Source organism: Rosa chinensis, chromosome 3, assembly GCF_002994745.2.
Source record: "Rosa chinensis cultivar Old Blush chromosome 3, RchiOBHm-V2, whole genome shotgun sequence".
Classification (NCBI taxonomy): domain Eukaryota; kingdom Viridiplantae; phylum Streptophyta; class Magnoliopsida; order Rosales; family Rosaceae; genus Rosa; species Rosa chinensis.
Window position 1 is genome coordinate 13,414,156 of NC_037090.1, and position 17,918 is coordinate 13,432,073.

General features: G+C 39.1%; 1 protein-coding gene across 1 annotated transcript; it reads right to left on the bottom strand.

The window, feature by feature from the left end:
• Positions 1–9,596: 9,596 nt before the first annotated feature.
• Positions 9,597–12,781, bottom strand: LOC112193515 (UNC93-like protein 3). The gene is made up of 10 exons (XM_024333690.2): positions 12,476–12,781; positions 12,199–12,365; positions 11,872–11,935; positions 11,657–11,770; positions 11,479–11,523; positions 11,089–11,336; positions 10,911–11,001; positions 10,430–10,542; positions 10,202–10,316; positions 9,597–10,082 (listed from the first exon to the last, which is right to left on the bottom strand). Exons 1-10 carry the CDS (start codon positions 12,650–12,652, stop codon positions 9,897–9,899), a joined length of 1,320 nt encoding a protein of 439 aa, XP_024189458.1. The 5' UTR covers positions 12,653–12,781; the 3' UTR covers positions 9,597–9,896.
• Positions 12,782–17,918: the final 5,137 nt, after the last annotated feature.

Sequence of the window (17,918 nt, forward strand, 5' to 3'; positions counted from 1 at the left end):
GTCGCTGAAAAGCATGACAACATCCTTGTGAAGAACTATAATTCGAGATCCGTGGGAACAGAGCATATTTCGGAATCCAATTATAGTCGAGCCCCAAAGAGAGGGCGTCAAGAGCGAAACCCTAATCTTAGGAATACATTTGGACATTCTGGTCCATATAATCTCTATACTTGGGAAGGTAATCGCCAAAATAGGCGAACACGGAACCGAAGAGGTAAACGTGGAAAGAGAGAGGGAGGCAACGCCTCTGGCCATGTTGGTGGCGCCACCAACACTAAGAGCCATCTAAATGACGCTTTCAAAGCTCTTCAATCAATGGAGTTTGAGCAAAGAGATGTATGTTCTCGATGCGGAGTGTCTGATCATTGGACACACATTTGTAGAGCTCGTGAAAAAATTGTCACCGCCTACAAAGCATATTGTGAAGCAAGAGAAACTCACTATATGGAACAAGAAGATCAAGAAGATGATCTAGAGTGAAGGGTTGAAGACTACAAATCTAGCTGGGATCAATAGATCGCCAATTCTGTTTAAGTCTTTATTTTTCCAAGAGATGTAATAGGCAATTGCCATATATTTTTGTAGTAAATGCCAATGGTTTAGCTTTTCTTCAAAGTAGGCTCACTCAAAGTAAGTGTGATGTCTAGGAAGGTTCTAAGATTAGTGGTACTTAAGCGAGCCTTGCTCCACCGACATCTCTCTACTCACCTGGTCACATTTATTTTGGAATTACCAAAAGAAGTTAGACGACTACCATTGTTTTGCATTAGCTATCATTTTGGATTAGATTTTGTTTAGTCAAAGAGACAATGATGTAATTCCGTTGGCTTATGAATAAAATTTCGAATTCTTTATGACTCAATTTTGATTCTAAGCATATGACTTTTGTGACTACGATGGCTAGGCCATCAGTATTAATTCAAGGACATGGAATAGCCCAAGTTCCACTTGCCAAATGACACCTTAATTACTGTCACAGAAACTCTCTACGCTTCTAGGGGGAATCACACCTATGAATAGCCGACGGACTCCATGAGAAAACGCATGTAGAGAACGGAAATGAGTTCCTTTGCAATACCTCTAATGATTGCAAATAAAGGCGCATCTTAGAGAAGTTTATGTGTCTCTCTAGTGGATTTTATGCCACTATTCGAGCTATTAAATCCAATAAAGTTATGAGAGAAGATCTCTTGGATTTAGACACATATTGGCTTTGTCACGACATGATAGATCATCCTAGTCATGAAATGATGATCCGTCTACTAAAGACTTCACATGGACATCATTTATTTCGAGTGAAACGAAGCATGAATCAAAAGTTGATTTCTGAACTGAGTGTGACCGACGTAGCTACCTAGGGCACCGCCTGCATCCACCACCAGCCTAAGGCTGGCGCAGTCCCTATCCATGACGCCATGGATGGCGTCCATTATGGTGATGGAGCCCCAAGTGATTCTGCAATCACCAACTTACTTCGAATAGCGTTTTAGACGCTCAGGCCTAACCAAAATTCTCATTGGTTACTTCTAAAGCCTCTCGCTCATTTTACAAAGCCCGTTCCTTAGGGAAATTAGGACTAAGATAGTCCTATGCAAAGGAAATGAACATACTCATTCTGTTCTTACATAGAATTCATGGGGATTCTGTGGATTGATTCAACCAACTTGCGGACGCTTAAATATTTCATGATGTTGGTTGACAAGCAAACACATTGGTCACGTGTTGTGCCATTGTCCACCTATAAATGCTATTTATGCTACACTCCTAGTACATATCATATGAAAACGGGCTCACTCCCCAGATCATCTTATTCAGTCAATTGGATTTGACTATGCTAGAGAGTTTACATTGAAAGACTTTTGATGGATATTGCAATGGGACTGATGTTGGACATCATATTCCCATGTATACACCCAAATGGTCTTGTGGAAACGACTACGATGATAGTCCAGACATTGGTAATGCGCACCAATCTCCTTATATCCACTTGGGGTGATGCAATATCGCATGCAGCTTTGCTAATTTGTCTACGAACCACCGCCACTCAATGTACCTCTGCGTTACAGCTAGTGACTGGGTACAAGTATCATACTTACGCATATTTGAGTGAGGCGATTATGCACCAATTGTGCCACCACAACGCTCTATGATGGGTCCTTACAGACGAATGGGCAACTACGTTGGATTTGAGACTCCAACAATCGTCCGCCACTTAATGCCCTTGCAAGGCGATCTCATTACCGCTAGATTTGCGGGTTGTAACTTTGATGAAACAGTCTTCCCATCGTTAGGGGGAGATAAGAACACGGATGTTCAGCAGGAACGACAGGAATTGTCATGACCTGTCCCCACTATGTCTCATTTCGATCCCTATTAAAGTGACGAGATCACACAAATATGCTGCAAACAAGCCTGCAAGGAAGGACGTCCCTACGAGAGGACGTAGCACCACCCTACATGGAGGTAGGCATGGCGCTAACGCTAAAGAGAGTGGCACTCTGGCGTTACAGGCCATGGCGCGCCCCAGCTAGGATGCGTGGGAAGCCCGTAGGTTCGAAGGACACTTTGGCACATTCCAATCCATTGATCATCAAGACTCAAAATCTGTCTCATGAGAATCTTCCGGGTTAGGGTTATCGTTGGAGGACGCCTCAACGTCAGAACCTATTCCCGAGAATATAGAGCTCTATGAAACTTACACTAGTGTACATGAGACGTGGGATAGAAACTCCATCATAATTGATGATGTAGTTATGCATTTCGTTGCGCATGAGTTTGTTGAGTCAAATGATATCGAACCACGCTCCATTGATGAATGAATGCCAACGTAGAGAAATTTGGCCTAAATGGAAAGATGCGATCCAGGTTAAGATGGATTCTCTAACGAAAAGGAAGGTTTTCGAGCTAGTGATGCCAACACCTCCTAACATAAAACTTGTTGACTAATGGGTCTTCGTTAGAAAGCGTAGTGAGAAAAAGATATGGTAATCTCGCCTTATAGCGCAAGGCTTCTCATAAAACGCCCTGAAATCGACTACGATGAGACATATTCTCTCGTAATGGATGTCATTGCACTCAACTACCCTGTCAGTTTGGTAGTTTCCGAATAACTGACCATGCAACTTACAAATGTGGTCACTACATATCTCTATAGGGATCTAGATACGGAATATATATGAAGGTTTATGGTGAACTTCATTTACTCAAGTCAAGTGGCTCTAGACCACGGAGCGAGTTTACAAAGAGGTTGAAACGCTCTCTAAAATGACTACTTGATTGGGAAGGGTTATGCCGACGCGTTTCCATAACAAGTTTCAGATTCCATCGCGGTTCATGTTGGACATGATCTTCATTAGAAGCCCTTAACGAGTTAAAGGAAACCGCTGAACACTTGAAATCTGATTTTGAGATGAAGGATTATGGGAGAACACGATTATGTCTCAGTTTAAAACTTGAGCACCGTGTCGATAGATGCTTAGGCATTTTGACAAGGTCAAATCTTCAAGCACCCCCATGATCGTCCGTAGTCTTGATCCTGAAAAGGACCCTCTTCGTCTGAAGGATGATGACGAAGATGTGCTAGAGGCATAAGTGCCTTACTTGAGTACAATAGGCGCATTATTATACTTAGCTCAATGCACAGGACCGAACATCACGTTTACAGTGAACTTGTTAGCTAAGGTATAGCTCTGTGCCAACGCGACACCATTTTGATTGGTGTAAAAGATATCTTTCAGTACTTGAGATGTACGATTGATATGGGCTTGTTCTATCCCTACAGAGAGAAGATGGATTCGGACCCATCACACACCAGAAACGCCGCCAACGCTGGCTTGCGTTCTCTATCCCCATCCCAAAATGATATAAGTGTTTTGGAAGGTTTTGCGAATGCTGGGTACCTCTCTGACCCACACAAAGGTCGCTCCCAAACTGGTTAAGTGTTCACCATGGGAAAAGACCGTGATATCTTGGAGGTCTACAGAACAGACTGTCGTTATATCTTCGAACCAAGCATAGATTATTGCTCTTCACGAAGTGGTTCGTGAAAGTTTATGGATTGGATCCATAATCACGCATGTTCGAACAATTGTGGTTAGAAGTCTACCACAAGATGAGCCTACGAGCATTTAGGATAATGTTGTTCGTTTTGAACAAATGAAGAAAGGCTACATCAAAAGCGACAACACCAAGCATAATTAGCAACAACAGACTCTCCTCAAATACCAAAGTGAACTAGGTTCGATGTGAGGATAATGTGGCAGACTTGTTTACTAAGTCATTGCTCAAATGCACGTTCGAGAAACATGTGGCAAGAATTGGCTTGCGGAAATTATCTGAACTCCCATGATCGTAGTCATCAGGGGGAGATGTCTACATGTTTACCTCGAAACGTGAAGGGTGTGTTGTGCTCTTTTTCCCCTTCGACTGAGGTTATTTTTGTCCTACTGGGTTTTTGTTACTCGGCAAGATTTTTAAAGAGGCAACTAGAGAAGCACCGTGTTTGGGCAACACAAGGGGGAGTGTTCAAGTAAACCCTAATTTGTGTTTGGCCCAAACTCTAGGTTACTTGACCTAGTGGTAATAGGGTTACATTAGAAGGATCTAGATTCCTATTCAATGTACGATTACTTTCCTTGTATGATTAAGATTCTATACATTGTAATCCTCTATATAAATAGGCCCCTATTATCAATGAGAACACACAGCGATTTCCTCTCAATTTCAGTTTCTCTACAACACTTACAAGATTTTTTTGTTTTTTTTTGTCAATGATGATTTCAAGAATTTTGGGACTTAAGTTTAGAAGAAACACTAACGGAGCATGTTGGAACTAAAGAAAAAAAAAAGAGAGCAACAAAAATTAACAGGTAAGATTTGCCGAGAAGAAATTTTTAAGAAACTAGGAATAGAAAATGTTGTAAGAAAAGAAAAGAGAAAGGTAGAAGAAAATGGGAAACTGACGGGAAAAAAAAAACAAACAAAAGGGGGAAAATGCCAAAAAGGGAGAAGGAAATGACAAAACTACAAGTTGAGAGAAGAAATTTTTAAGAAACTAGGAATAGAAAATGTTGTAAGAAAAGAAAAGAGAAAGGTAGAAGAAAATGGGAAACTGACGGAAAAAAAAAAAAGGAACAAAAGGGGAAAAAATGTCAAAAAGGGAGAAGGAAATGACAAAACTACAAGTTGAGGGCACTCGAACCAAGGTGAGACCTTAGGAAGAAAGAAAACAACTCCACAATTTGCCAACTAAACCAATGTTGGACATCGATTAGAGAGGCACACTTATACTATATAAAATATCCCAGTAATTTTGGGTTGGTGTAACGCCCCAAACCGCACCTCACCAGCTTGGGCACGTCACAGTGCCGCGGGGCTCTAAAATATAAACCGAAAGCTCGATTCACATTTTAGAGGACCGCTAGGCATTTTGTTAGAAAACTTTTTGCGAAACACAGCGGAAGCTACCGATAATTTTGAGGTGAAAACTTGAATTGCTAGCAACTATTTGGTTGGTTTAGAACTTGGATAAAGACGTACACGGGTACGGATTTCAATGAAAGAGAATCCAACTGAGTTTAACCTGAGGCTAGATAACAACAAGCTCCGAAACACGAAGTTTGAGAAATAAAAGTTAGCACAACTCCAGACAAGGTTTACCGAACTTGTTATGCACACCCAGCTCCGTCCGCTATTGTCCCGTCACCAGTGCACAGTACCTGCATTCATACTGTTGTAGGGGTGAGCTTTCGTCCTCGCTGCTCAACAGAAACTCTAACTCGACTAGGCAAGAAACCAATAAATAGATTTTGGAGCTCCAGTATGAAAATAGGCTTAAACCAAGTATTTGAAAATGAACGACAAACTTTAATATTTTCAACTTGAAAACTGATGCATGATGCTTAAATAAATACAGCGCCAAATCCAAGTGTTACCTGATGGCCGGTCCCATAGACCCACTACACGACCTTACCTCAAATTGATTTATCACCAGGTAAGCGTAGCGAGAACGTCCACTACCTAGCTATACACACGTACCGAGTCCGTGATTGCAGATACTCGGACGACCGGTATAGCTAACCCTCCGGAGGTTTAGGGGATCGAACCCAAGGAAGTCAGTGCCCCTTTCGCTCTCAAGCCATCACATCTCTCACAATTTGGTTAGTATGCATTGCATTTTAACATAACCAAACCGTACCACCCATCATGCATATTTTAACACAAGATATAAGAAAACAACTAATCGAGGAGAGTCCTGAATCCCTACCTGGATTCCGATGCTTTCTCTCACGTACTCCGAGAGTCGCGAACCTTCTGTTCCTCGGGTAACCGGAGTCCTAGATTCCGACATTTCGGTAGTTAATAATCCATTGAACAATTTTACGAAAACTCGACGATTAACAAATCGTCTAAACCAACTGTTCTTGGGTGGACCAGGAGTGGACCATGGTTTGACCAACCTTTCCTGGTTTGACCAGGAATTGACCCTTTTTACCACTGCTTGACCGACCTCCTTAGTTTGACCAACATTGACCAAACATATATTGAGTGCACCAGATTACTAAGGCCACCCACTACATGTATAAACCTTAATTTCTCTTTCCTTACTTAATATCGAACCACGAAATACACAAGCAAACCAATAATGATTTTACTAACGAGATATCTCAAAATTACTACCATTTTACCGCATAGTAATTCCACAGAATTTACTATGGACACCCAAGCTTTATAGCTTCACCATTTTCAAATATTCCATAGCCACACTCATCGTTAAATCACATCTTCTCTACTTTCAAATATAATAGCCACTTGCCAACTTAACAACTTTCAAATATAATAGCCACTTGCCAACTTAACAACTCAACACAATTAACTGACAACAACTAAACCAACTAAACACACAACCAAGGAAATTCGAACTCCACCACAACACCACAGTTCACTTCACATACAAATAATCGATTTCAATCCAAAGTTGTACCAACTCAAGTCACTAACTTCCGATCTGCACAACAAGAACCCATCTGCAAGTCAAGTATGTGAATTATACCTTCAAAAACTACTCCAAGCAAGCTCGGTTTAACCAAGATGATGATGAACTGGGAATGTAGACGTAATCTTCCCAGCAAGCTTCCCAAAACCTTGCCTATAGTTGCAGTAGAGACCGAGGCAAGCCAAGAAGAGCCGGGAAAGTAGCCGGCGTCAGCAACAGCGTCGAACCCAGAAACGAAAACCATCAGAACCCAACCCAAACTGAAAACTAAGTATCAAATCGTGTAGATTATGACGAAGGGATGAATTTCCATACCGAATGCGCCTTGAATGGTGGCCGGAAACTTGCAGAAATCGCCGGCGAAAGCTTGGACCTTCACCGTCTGCTCTTCGTTCTTGTCAAATGCATGGACGATCCAAGAGCATCAGGCTATAGGCGACGAAGAGGCGAAGAATACGGTGGTCGTCCGTCGTCGATCGGTGGCCGGACGAAGTAGCGCCGGTCGGACCCTGTTGCCGGTTTCTGGGTTTCGTTTCGGGTCAGAGAGAGAACTAAGGTTCTCTTCCTCTCTCTCGATCCTTCTGGATCTCCCAACAGTGGAACACTTTGATATATAGACTGATTCAATAAGGATGGACGGCTAGGATCAAGAGGTGGAGTCGGTGGATGGCTAGGATGACGCCATCTGTTTCCTAATTTCTTAATTTAATTTCTAAAATTCCTCAACTCCGGAAAATAGTTAAAAATAGCTCGGGTATCCGGAAAATTCCCCAAAAATTTCCACTAACTCGTCGTGCCGTATACTTTACCATCCACCTCCTAATTTGAGGATTTCACTTTATGTAAAACTCTGAAATTATTCTCGAGCACTTGACAATTACTTAGATCATAAATAAATAATTTGTCGAACGATCTCAATTTAAGCTTGATAAATTTTCCGGGGCTCACAGTTGGGCTATAGCCCAAACAGCCTTTCATGTAGTTTCACCACTGCTTTTAGTGTAATCAAACATTGCCTTGAGTTCAACATGTACAATCTTATACTATTCTCATCCTCTTAGAGAGGGACAGCCACCACCATTTTTTCTTGCTACATCCCACGATGCATCGTCGAGACGTCATCGTCCGACTGGTCTTCCTAGCCTCAGCACCAATCTGCTATCCCTACTAGGGTGGGAGGTGGGGGTTGGGGGAGAAATAAGCGCCTCGGCGTATCAACATGACGGCTGGATCGAATCCCTTTGGTTCGCCACGGATCTATAGGTTGAGGCTCGTGAGTTGGCAGCGCATGTGAGGTTGTGCACGATGGAGGGGAGGTGGTTTTGCCCGGGATGGCTAGGCTTGTCGTGGTGCATGTGGTCGGGTGTCCGCTGGATTTGGTTCGGTTGGCTAGCGGAGGGCAGCTGCTCGTCGTTCGTCTTTTCTAGATCAGGCACAGGGTGTGCAAGTGTCGTAGGTAGGAGGAGACCGACATCCAGGCTGTGCAGGTGACGATGATAGGCGGCGGTTAGAGTCCTGGCTGCTCTTGGCTGGGGTTGTGTTCAGAGGGTGGAGTGTTGGGTCTTTGCTTGGGCTTCCTTCTTGCTGGGTTCGCTAGGGGCTAGGGGTCCCTTTTGTGTAGGGTGGTCTTAGGGTTAGTTTTTGGTTTCATTCTTGACATTTCCCTAGTAGTGTCATTATTGGTTACTTTAGACCAAAGCTTAGGATAATGTTGCATGTTAGGTTGCTTCAGTTATCTTGTTCCATTTGGTTTTAGCTATAGGGCTCCCTAAAATAGCTATAGTGCTATTTTATTAATTATATCTACCTTTGATATTAAGGAATTGACACCAAATTCTCTAAAACAAAACCAAAAACAAAAATCTATCAGACATAAGTAATTAAATATATGACTTAAGTTTTTATATTATTGAGAAAATCTAAAGTTCTCAAGACTCGAGTATTGTAGAAATTATATAAGTGAAGTATTCAGAAATTATGTACAATAACATATCAAATTATTAAAGCACTTGGTACATAAGCTTCACATAAAAAGGAACTTCTTTCACTAAATGCCTAAATATAAAGTTAATAATTTGGGGAGAGCTTCTAATGAGGACTGCTAAAATGAGAACTACTTGAGGACTTTTTCGTGAGACCCCATTTTCAATCACATTTTCACAAAATCAACCGTTAGATGTTTAGATATTCATGTGTAGATCATTTATGCAATTTTTCAACCAAATTGAAAATTGTGAAGGCATTCATAATCGGGAATTATCAGTTATGAACATGAACGGTTTATGTTTAACAATTTTGATTCGTCTATTGATTTGATCTAGTTCGGTACCTTAACGATTAACAATTGGAAGAAAAATTTCAGAAGTGATCTACTCATACATACATAAACATTTAACGATTGATTTGCCATAATGTTATCGAAATATGGGTCTCCCAAACCGTTGATTAGAAAGTTATCATTAAAATAGCTCTTTAATACCTTGATACATTTCATAAACATACTAGATTTGTGATGAAATCACTACATGATGGACAAGTATGTACGTTTCGAAGTAAACAAGTAAACATGTGACACATTAGGGTAGCTCATTTTTTGGCTTCCTTTACTTCAGAAATTTGTTTTATTCCTTAAAAAAAAAAGGTCCTCGAGTAGCTTATGAATGACTTGGTGCTTAATGAATCTTCCATCCTTCTAAATGTTGGTTCTTTCCATTCAAAATTTGGTGAAAAATTCAACCTCTTACATCAAAAGGTTAAGTATTTAGCTTTAGAAATAACACAGTGGATGGATTTACTAGTTCTAGATACAGTTAGAACATAGTATACATCCTCTTGGCTAGCGCTCTTGTACAACCCTGACATCAGAATTCTTCCTGGAAGACGATGATTTCATGCGCGCAAATCACAACCTTGAAGATGACACTGCTTCCTCTCCTTGAAGAAATAGGTAGACAAAGGTGCCATATGCGATACAAACTCCAGTTAGCATAACCACCAGCATTGCCTCTAATGATATGTACGGACTAACAAAGAAGATGACTGCAACAGCACCGCTCTGCCACACCTTGAGCTGTGCAAAGGCTCCTTCCTGTAAACCAATAGTAACAAACACATTTTGATTAAAGAAACGAAAACCAATTTTTTGAACTTCATAAAATTAAGAAGATATTAAAGGAGAAACAATAGAGGAACAGGTTTGTCTAGTACAGTATCGCGCTTGAAGAATATCCCTAGCAAAGCACTGATCTGTGTGTTAAAGGCTCCATCACCAATACCCAATAAAGCTGCCATTATTACAATGCTAATTACTCCGCTTGATCGGCTGCATTGTAACATCAAGGTAAAGTCAGAAATTAGAGGTGACAAGAGTTCAAAATTAGATATTACAATAACAACTCTAGGCTCTTCAAACTGTTGTATGTGACATCCGCTAACCTGAAATTTAGAAGAAGCCAGACGAATACAATAGCCTGAAGGAGAGCTCCACCGGAAACTATAAGACTGATGGACTTGAGACCAGATGTGAGTCGACCAGCAACGAGTGAGCACTGACAGAAGTTTTGCACAAGTATGAGATCACAAATATACAGAACAGAAGTCACTGTACACATATGACATACACATATCTGTCTTATAAAACAGAATCTTATATCCTGTCTATCAAGCACAGAATGTACGGATTTTAGTGTGTGATATAACCAACAGCTTCATCTGCTGCAGAGAAAAAGCTTTAGTAACAATAGAAGGTTTTGTTTCTCTAAAGAAAATGCCAATTAAGATGCTTATTGCAAATCCTATATATCCACCTAACCAAGAATAAATAGGAACAATATAATGCCATCGCACCAAATGCTATCTCTATTCTCTACCAAACTGCTACTTCAAATGTTATTTCAAGCTGTTTCTGGATACTTACTATTGCATCAAAAAAGCCATAAACTGCCATTGCACCACCCACACCAGACATACCGAGCGTTGGAGTAACAACATACTTGGTGAATTCAGCCCTATAAAGACAAGAATAAGAAACGTAAAACAAGTTGGTTTGACCATAAGAAAGCAGGCAGATATACTTAATTAAAGTAATCAATTACCATACAAATGCTTGTTGTAACCCTGTATACGCCATAAGGGGGATGATCAATAGCATTCGTACATCGAACAAAGGAGTGATAACAGCCTTCAAAAAAGATGTCAGAGAAGCATAGAAGTTGCGAGAAGAATCCTGATAATCCTTTTCTACATAATCCCTGTTGTTTAAGAAGCACATCAGTATGATCCCTAAGGTCATACTGCAGAGAAACACGGCGTACAAGAACTTTGTTTGACCAGGAGTTCCCTCCTGCGGTGATAAGAATGAAGAGATCATTTCACATTTTTTTGATTAGGAGATCATTTCACATTTCAAAGGCATAATAACTCTGTTCCATATATAGAAAGGACATGCAAGAAACCAAAAGTTTACTAAAAGGATTAGCACATACGCTTCCATCTCTTAGGATGGCAAGTGACAAGAGATTTCCGACAAACTGCAAAAGTTCATAGCAAAGATTATAAGACAAATGACTAAATTTGATTAATAATGAAACACAATTTCATCGAAAAAGAAAAATTCATAAAAAAAGAAAAGAAAAAAAAAAGAGATGTGACGGATTAATTCACCTGACGACAAGCAAACATTCCCCAGAATTCTCCATTGAAGTTGCCAATAGTTGTTCCTTCATGTAAGTTATTATCTCTTGCATGACTACGCGCAGCAGAAGTTAGATATGTCCCCTGATGTACCCACAATTAATAAGGTCAGAACTAGAATTTCCAGTGTCAATTTGACACCCAGTTAGTAAGATTCTATAAGGACTTGAAATAAATATGAGTACCTGCTCAACCCATATTATTGAAGAGGCAAATCCGAGGTATAAAGAAATTGGATACATAATGTACCTACATGGAAATAGTTCATAAGCTAAATGCGTTGTGAATTATTTTGTGTTACATTTGATCATGACAATTTTCATGGTTACCAACCATTATCGATCAAAATCTAAAAATTTGCTCCAAATGACCAAATCCCATAACACATTTTGCCTTTTAATCATTGGACTTTGATCAATCGCATGGTGAACATGGATTTTCATTGACAATGGTAAATTAAGAGAGATCAATCTGTAAATTAAGAGAGATCAGATCACATTGAGTAGCAATACCAAGTATGTTTGATCAAATGTACAGCTATAAACAACCAGTAGCCAGTAGTCCCAAGCATCAAAGCAGTCTTTGATCCAAGAGCTCGAACCACTGGAGACGCCACCAAAGAGAAGAGTGCAAAAGACAAGTACACAATCCCAAGCGACGTTGTCCCCAAACCCTTGTCCTGCAGAATCAATCAAGCCAGAGATCGATCAAAACAAAATCAAATCAGAACATTTCAACGTTTTCTTATTTTCTATTACACTCAGTAATTAACCAAACAGACACACTCACAGTGTTGACAGAGCTCTCCAGATTCTGGGCGGCGCCAAAAGCCAGAAATATCAGCAAGAAAGAAAAACTCAGAATATGCACATCTCTGGCATGAGTGCTCTTCTGGGTTAGCACCAACGAGTCATCGCTGGGGAGCAGTGGCTTCTCTATATCATTATGAGAATCCAGAGACTCCATAGCTAGCCAGCAAGGCTTCAAGTTCGAGTTTCTATCTTTATTCTGATTACGGATAGCTCTATAACACTAATTAGTAGAGTCCTTCTAGAAACGAGTGGGTGAGTCACCAAAGAGATCAAGTCTGATTGCTTTGAAATAGTTGGATAAACTCTAAACTCTGTCTGTTTGCTCATAAACTGATAAAAGGGTGCATGAGGGTATGACAATGATTCGGAGGTTCTTGTCTGAGCTAAAAATAATATTAAAGAAACCCCAGAAGCGCCATGCAGTGGCAGTCGCCGTAAAAAAAAGTATTATCTTCTTTACGTAATGATGTGGCTTTTGGCATTGACAGATATCAATGATGAATGATTATGCAGAAATGGGCTCAGTGCATGCATTCATGTATAAAAGTATATAACTGAGTCGTCTTCATCATTCATTACCTGACTACCTGTTATACGCGGTGTCTCGACCATGTGAATTTGCAGCAGCAGTTTTGTTTTACTATTTCACCCTCTTCAATTCAAGCTGTTTTCTTTGAACTGTTGCTCATAGGTATGGGCATTTTAGAACCTTCACAGTGAGGTCATGGCTTTACGACTCGTAACCAGATTGGTCTTTTACATGTTTTGGCATTAAGTTTGTAAGATAGAAAAAGTTGAAAGTCTATTAATGCGGTGCCTAAATTAGACCACACTCCTAATATGTTTATAGTGTCTGGATTAGATCAAAGCACCCTGGATGCCACCTAGCTATTTGATTTGATAGAATATCATGTGGGAGTTCTGTACTTTGATCCTCCTAGTCGGCGATCATGGATGATTGGATGTGGACAATCAAATTCACAAATTGGCATACACTTTCGATCTAAATCATATCACTTTTTTTTCTTTCTTTCTTTTATATTTAGGGAGAATATCACAAATGATCACTCAACTTTTACATATTTGACACTTTGAAGTTTGGTCACTCACTTTTTAAATATATCACTTTGGTCACTCAACTTTAACTACGTTAATCACTTCATTAATTTTTTTCATTGAAAAAAATTATTGCCACAATATCAAAGATATTTTCGATAAACCAATTGTGAAAAATTAAGAAATCTGAATAAGAATAAATGGGAGAAGTGATTAAAGTGAGACAAAATTACTCATTCGGTGACTAAAGTGATTGACATAGTAATAGCTGAGTAACCAAAGTTATATATATTTGAAAGTTGAGTAACCAAATTGTCGAATGAGTCATAGTTGAGTGACAATTTGTAAAATTTTCTCTTGTGTTTAATTTTTAGGATTAATTTCAGTTTACCCCCCTGAGGTTAGGGGTCGTCATCATGTTAGTCCCTCAAGTTTCAATTTAATCAGTAACACCCTTATACTCTCCAAATTCATCAGCCGTGTCCAATTTCTACTATTCCGTCCAATTTGGACAGTTAAGTCTGACTTTTGAGGGCTAAAATTGTCATTTCAAGACAAAAAAAATAAAAAAATAAAAACAAAAAAAAATTGTTTTTTTCTTGTTTTCTTTTTCTTTTTCTTAGCTTATTATTATTATTATTATTATTATTATTTTTAATTTTGTCTTCAACTTATACACCACAAGTTATAATAGGTTTATAAAAAAAAAAAAAAACTCTAGGTGGTCAAAAAGCCGCTCGCTGGTCTACGATATTTATGATATATCTCCGATAAAGCAAAGAATTTTAGGATATATCTGTAAAATATAATAGGTTTATAAAGTGAAGAATTTTAGGATATATCCCCAATAAAGTGAAGAAATATCTATAAAATATGATTAAAAAAATAAATACATATATTTCTTCACTTTATTGGGGATATATCCTAAAATTCTTCACTTTATTGTGATATATCTCCGATAAAGCGAAATTTTTTATATTTTAAACCTATTATAGGGTTTAAACCTATTTTATATTTTAAACCTATTATATTTAAACCTATTATAGGATATATTTTACACCTATTATAGGATATATTTTACACCTATTATATTTTATAGATTTATTTTACAAATATATCCTAAAATTTTTCGCTTTATCGGAGATATATCACAAATATCGTAGACCAGCGAGCGACTTTTTAACCACCTAGAGTATTTTTGTTTTTGTTTTTATAAACCTATTATAGGGTTTATTTGTAACCAGCCAGCGAAAATTTTTAGGATATATTTGTAAAATATATCTATAAAATATAATAGGTTTATAAAGTGAAGAATAATAGGATATATCCCCAATAAAGTGAAGAAATATTACAAATATCGTAGACCAGCGAGCTGCTTTTTGACCACCTAGAGTTTTTTTTTTGTTTTTATAAACCTATTATAACTTGTAGTGTATAGGTTGAAGACAAAATTATTTAAAAAATAATAATAATAATAAATTAATAAGCGAAGAAAAAGAAAAAAAAATGAAAGAAAAAAACAGAAAAAAAAAATGCAAAAAAATAAAAACGAAAAAAAGAAAAAAAATTGTTTTTTTTTGTCTTGAAATGACCATTTTAGCCCTCAAAAGTCAAACTTAACGGTCAAAATTGGACGGAATAGTAGAAATTGGACACGGGTGATGAATTTGGAGAGTACAAGGGTGTTACTGATTAAATTGAAACTCGAGGGACTAACATGATGACGACCCCTAACTTCAGGGGGGTAAACTGAAATTAATCCTAATTTTTATGTATTGAAAGAGTGAATTTGTAAAATCGAAGGAGCATATTCTCAGTTGTAACTACAAAGCATTTTGAGACCCGGTTTGCGCATTTTGAGACCCGGTTTGCATGAGACTACTTTCGAATTGTTAGCGAGAATTTCATTATACATAACACAACATGTTAACAGTAGAGATGAAGAGTTTAGGCTAAATCCTATAGAGCACACTTTGGCTGTGTTTGTTTCCTGGGACTGGACAGGACTGGACTACCTTATGTAATAAAATTAGACTTATCCCACGTTTGGCACACACAAGGACTCATTTAAATGAGATAACAGAGTCCCCGCATCAGCTCCGCACCTTCTTACACAGACCCCCCAAAAATCACCGGACTGTGGAAGGCAGGGCTTCAACAACGCTCATTAGTCTCTCCTCTCTTTCGCGCGAAGCCTCATCTCTCAATCTCTTTCGCGCGAAGCCTCGTCTCTCCACTCTCGATCGCGCTTCATCCTGCTTGAACTACTCTTCCAGGTTCAATTTCTTGTCTCTCTGATGCTCCTTTTGCTTTGATTCTGATTCCTTCCTCCTTTCAATTTCTACTGTGATTTGTTAAATTAACGACTATGGATTGATTTTCTATTAACAATTGTTTATGGGTTGTAACAATTGGTGTCTGGGTAGCTTGATTTGCTAAGAGAATTGATCAATTTCAAGACTGGGTTTTTTTCTTTTCTTTTAACGTCTTGTTGAAGGATATCGACATAATGTGTGCCTCTACAAACTAGGGTTTAGAGTTGTAATAGGAATATGTTTTAGGTATTCAATTGTAATCGGATTCTATTACCTTTTGGGTACCTTGTAACTCCCTATTTAAAGGGCTCCTATTATCAATGATAACATACAATTCTATTCTCCTACAACACGTTATCAGCACGAGTTCTAACCCTAGCTTCAGAAGAAAAAAAAAAGAGCTAATTTCATTTTACCTCCCTAACATTTACACGTTAAATCAGTTGTGGCCCTGCACTTTTAATTTCATCACATGTATCCCTATGCTTTCCAATTTAATCAATCATGTCCAATAATTCATTTTTTTGTCAAGTATTTTGTAAATTGAAAATGTGGCTCTAATGGGCTCCCTTGTATGATAACGATTCAATAATGTGGCATGCAAAATTATATCTTATGTGACTACAATTTCAAAATACATCACACAATATTTGGCAAAAAAGCTAAGGGTTAGACAAGATTGATTGAAATTGGTAAGTACAGGGGCACGCGTGATGAAATTAAAAGTGCAAGGGCACAAATGATTTAAGGTGTAAAGATCAGGGAGGTAAAATGAAATTTGCCCAAAAAAAAAAAAAAAAAAAAAAAAACCTTTTCCTCTCTGCCGCCAACCCAAAACAAAAAAAAAAAAAAAGAGGCCTCACCGGCTGGCCTCCTCCCCAGCGCCCCTCACACTTACCAGCAAGCCTGCAGCCCCCTCCTGCCCGCACCAGGCCTCTATCAGCAGCAGCAGCCCAGGCCACCGACCAGCAGCAGCAGCCCCGGCCTCCGAACTGCAGCAGCAGCCCCAGCCTCCGATCTGCAGCAGCCCAGGCCTCCGATCAGCCTCCCTCCGCATAGCCCGCGCACCAGCCCCCTCTGCACACCGGCGAACTGCAGGGAGAAGAACCAGAGGAAGAAAGAAGTCGCGAAAAAAAAAAGGAGGAAGACCGAAAAAAAAAAGGAGAAGGAAGAAAAGGAAAGGACCCGGCCGGTCCAGAAGAAAAAAAAGAAAAAAAAAAAAGGGGAAGGGGCAGCTGGCTTGGGCCAGGAAAGAAAGAAAAAAAAGGTAAAAGAAAAAAAGAAGAAAAAAAGGGGAAGGGAGAAGGGCAGCCCACCAACTGCCAATTTCCGACCAGATTTCGGCAATCCAAATTTAGCTACACGCCTGCATCAACACGCGCGTGTATAAAGAATCGTGAAGCAAACCTTCAAATTGCCAAGTAAGTTTTTACGATTAAAGTTCCTGCATTTTTTGTCTTTTAAATTCCATTATTTGCTGCAGGTTTTGAAAAATACGAACATAGGTTCGATTAATTGATAAGCGGAATTGTGGGGATTCACGCTAAACGAACTAAGAGCGTTCGTAATCAATGAACTAAGAGTGTTCATAATAAACGAACTAAGAGCGTTCGTAATCAATGAACTAAGAGTGTTCATAATATTCGGACTAAGAGTGTCTGTAAGCATCAAACTGTGACCATATTAAAACATCAATGTTTCGGTCTAAATCTAAATATTCTTGGAAATCGGTTTCTTGGTAGCATTAAGGCTCGGAAACCTTATATTAGTTGTCGTGGAAGTTTTTACTCCGAAACTAATTTGTTCTCCTTCATCTTTGAATGTCGAATGCAAACATGCAAAAACCCGACTTCACTAAACCGGATTCAAATGACATTTGTTATCACCGATGGATAAATAACGTCAAGAATCACCTCACTACTAATGAGATTCTGTGGAGTAGAGCTCACAGACTATGAATTAATTGAGAAATCCTCTCAACCTTCCCCGTCGCAGCACTAGGCTTGTGTGCAATGCTAGATGGATTACGAGGTTTCATCAACTTATGTC